Genomic DNA, 864 nt, shown 5'->3' with positions numbered 1-864 from the left:
AAAAAAAAAAAAAAAAATGGAACGGATTCATCCCCGAAATTCCTGGGTTTGGAGAGGCCGAGGAGCGCCGGCAGTGGGAGGGCTGTTCCCTGGTTTTGGGCCCGAAAATTGAAGGATATTCCAAGGTTTTGGCCGCAGAAATGGAAGGATATTCCCAGTTTCTGGCCCCCAAAACTTAAAGGATATTCCCTGTTTTTTGGAGATCCCAACACATCCCAGAAATTGAAGGCTATTCCCAATTTTCCACCCCAAAAATTGAAGGATATCCCCTATTTTTGGCCCCCCAAAATGAAAGGTAATTCCTTGGTGTTGGCCCCAAAAATTAAAGGATGTTCCCTGTTTTCGGCGAGCCAAACCCACCCCAGAAATTAAAGGATATTCCCATTTTTTAGCCCCCAAAACCCAAGCATATTCCCAAATTTTTGGCCCCAAAACAAAGGACATTCCCAGTTTTTGGAACAAAGAGATGAGATCCCAGTTCCCAGCAGATTTCTGGGATTTTTCCGGATTTGCCGTTTCCGCCGATTTTTTGGAAGGATTTTCGTGACTTTTTTTCTTTTTTTTTTTTTAATATAAAAAAAAAAATGGAAAAAAAAAAAAGAACACCAAACCTTGGATTCACTGTGTTGGTATTTCCTTGGAATTCTCTCTCGTGGGTGGATATTTTTTGGGAATTTTCTTTACCTCACTTGTACCATAATTCCTGGTTTTTAGCGGTGGGAATTTGACGTCGTTCGTGCCCGGGTTTTTTTCCAAGAAGACAAAAAGTCCCTGGATTTAACTCCCAAAAAATTGGGGGAATTTTTCTTTCTTTTTTTCTTGACTTTTGTTTGGAATTTAACCCAGAGAATCCCTGTTTCTTAC

The 864-nt window shown here is 40.6% G+C and overlaps 1 protein-coding gene across 1 annotated transcript in view; it reads left to right on the top strand.

Annotated features, from left to right (window-relative positions):
• POGZ (pogo transposable element derived with ZNF domain) overlaps window positions 1–179 on the top strand; it is a 23,646-nt gene extending 23,467 nt beyond the window's left edge. Inside the window, 1 exon segment of the mRNA XM_031065433.1 lies at window positions 57–179. Within this exon segment, the coding sequence (XP_030921293.1) occupies window positions 57–179 (123 nt within the window).
• Window positions 180–864: the final 685 nt, after the last annotated feature.

The sequence above is a fragment of the Geospiza fortis genome, unplaced genomic scaffold (assembly GCF_000277835.1).
Source record: "Geospiza fortis unplaced genomic scaffold, GeoFor_1.0 scaffold15, whole genome shotgun sequence".
Classification (NCBI taxonomy): Eukaryota; Metazoa; Chordata; class Aves; order Passeriformes; family Thraupidae; genus Geospiza; species Geospiza fortis.
The sequence above is the reverse complement of the archived record's forward strand: the minus strand, read 5'-3'. Positions and strand labels throughout refer to the sequence as shown.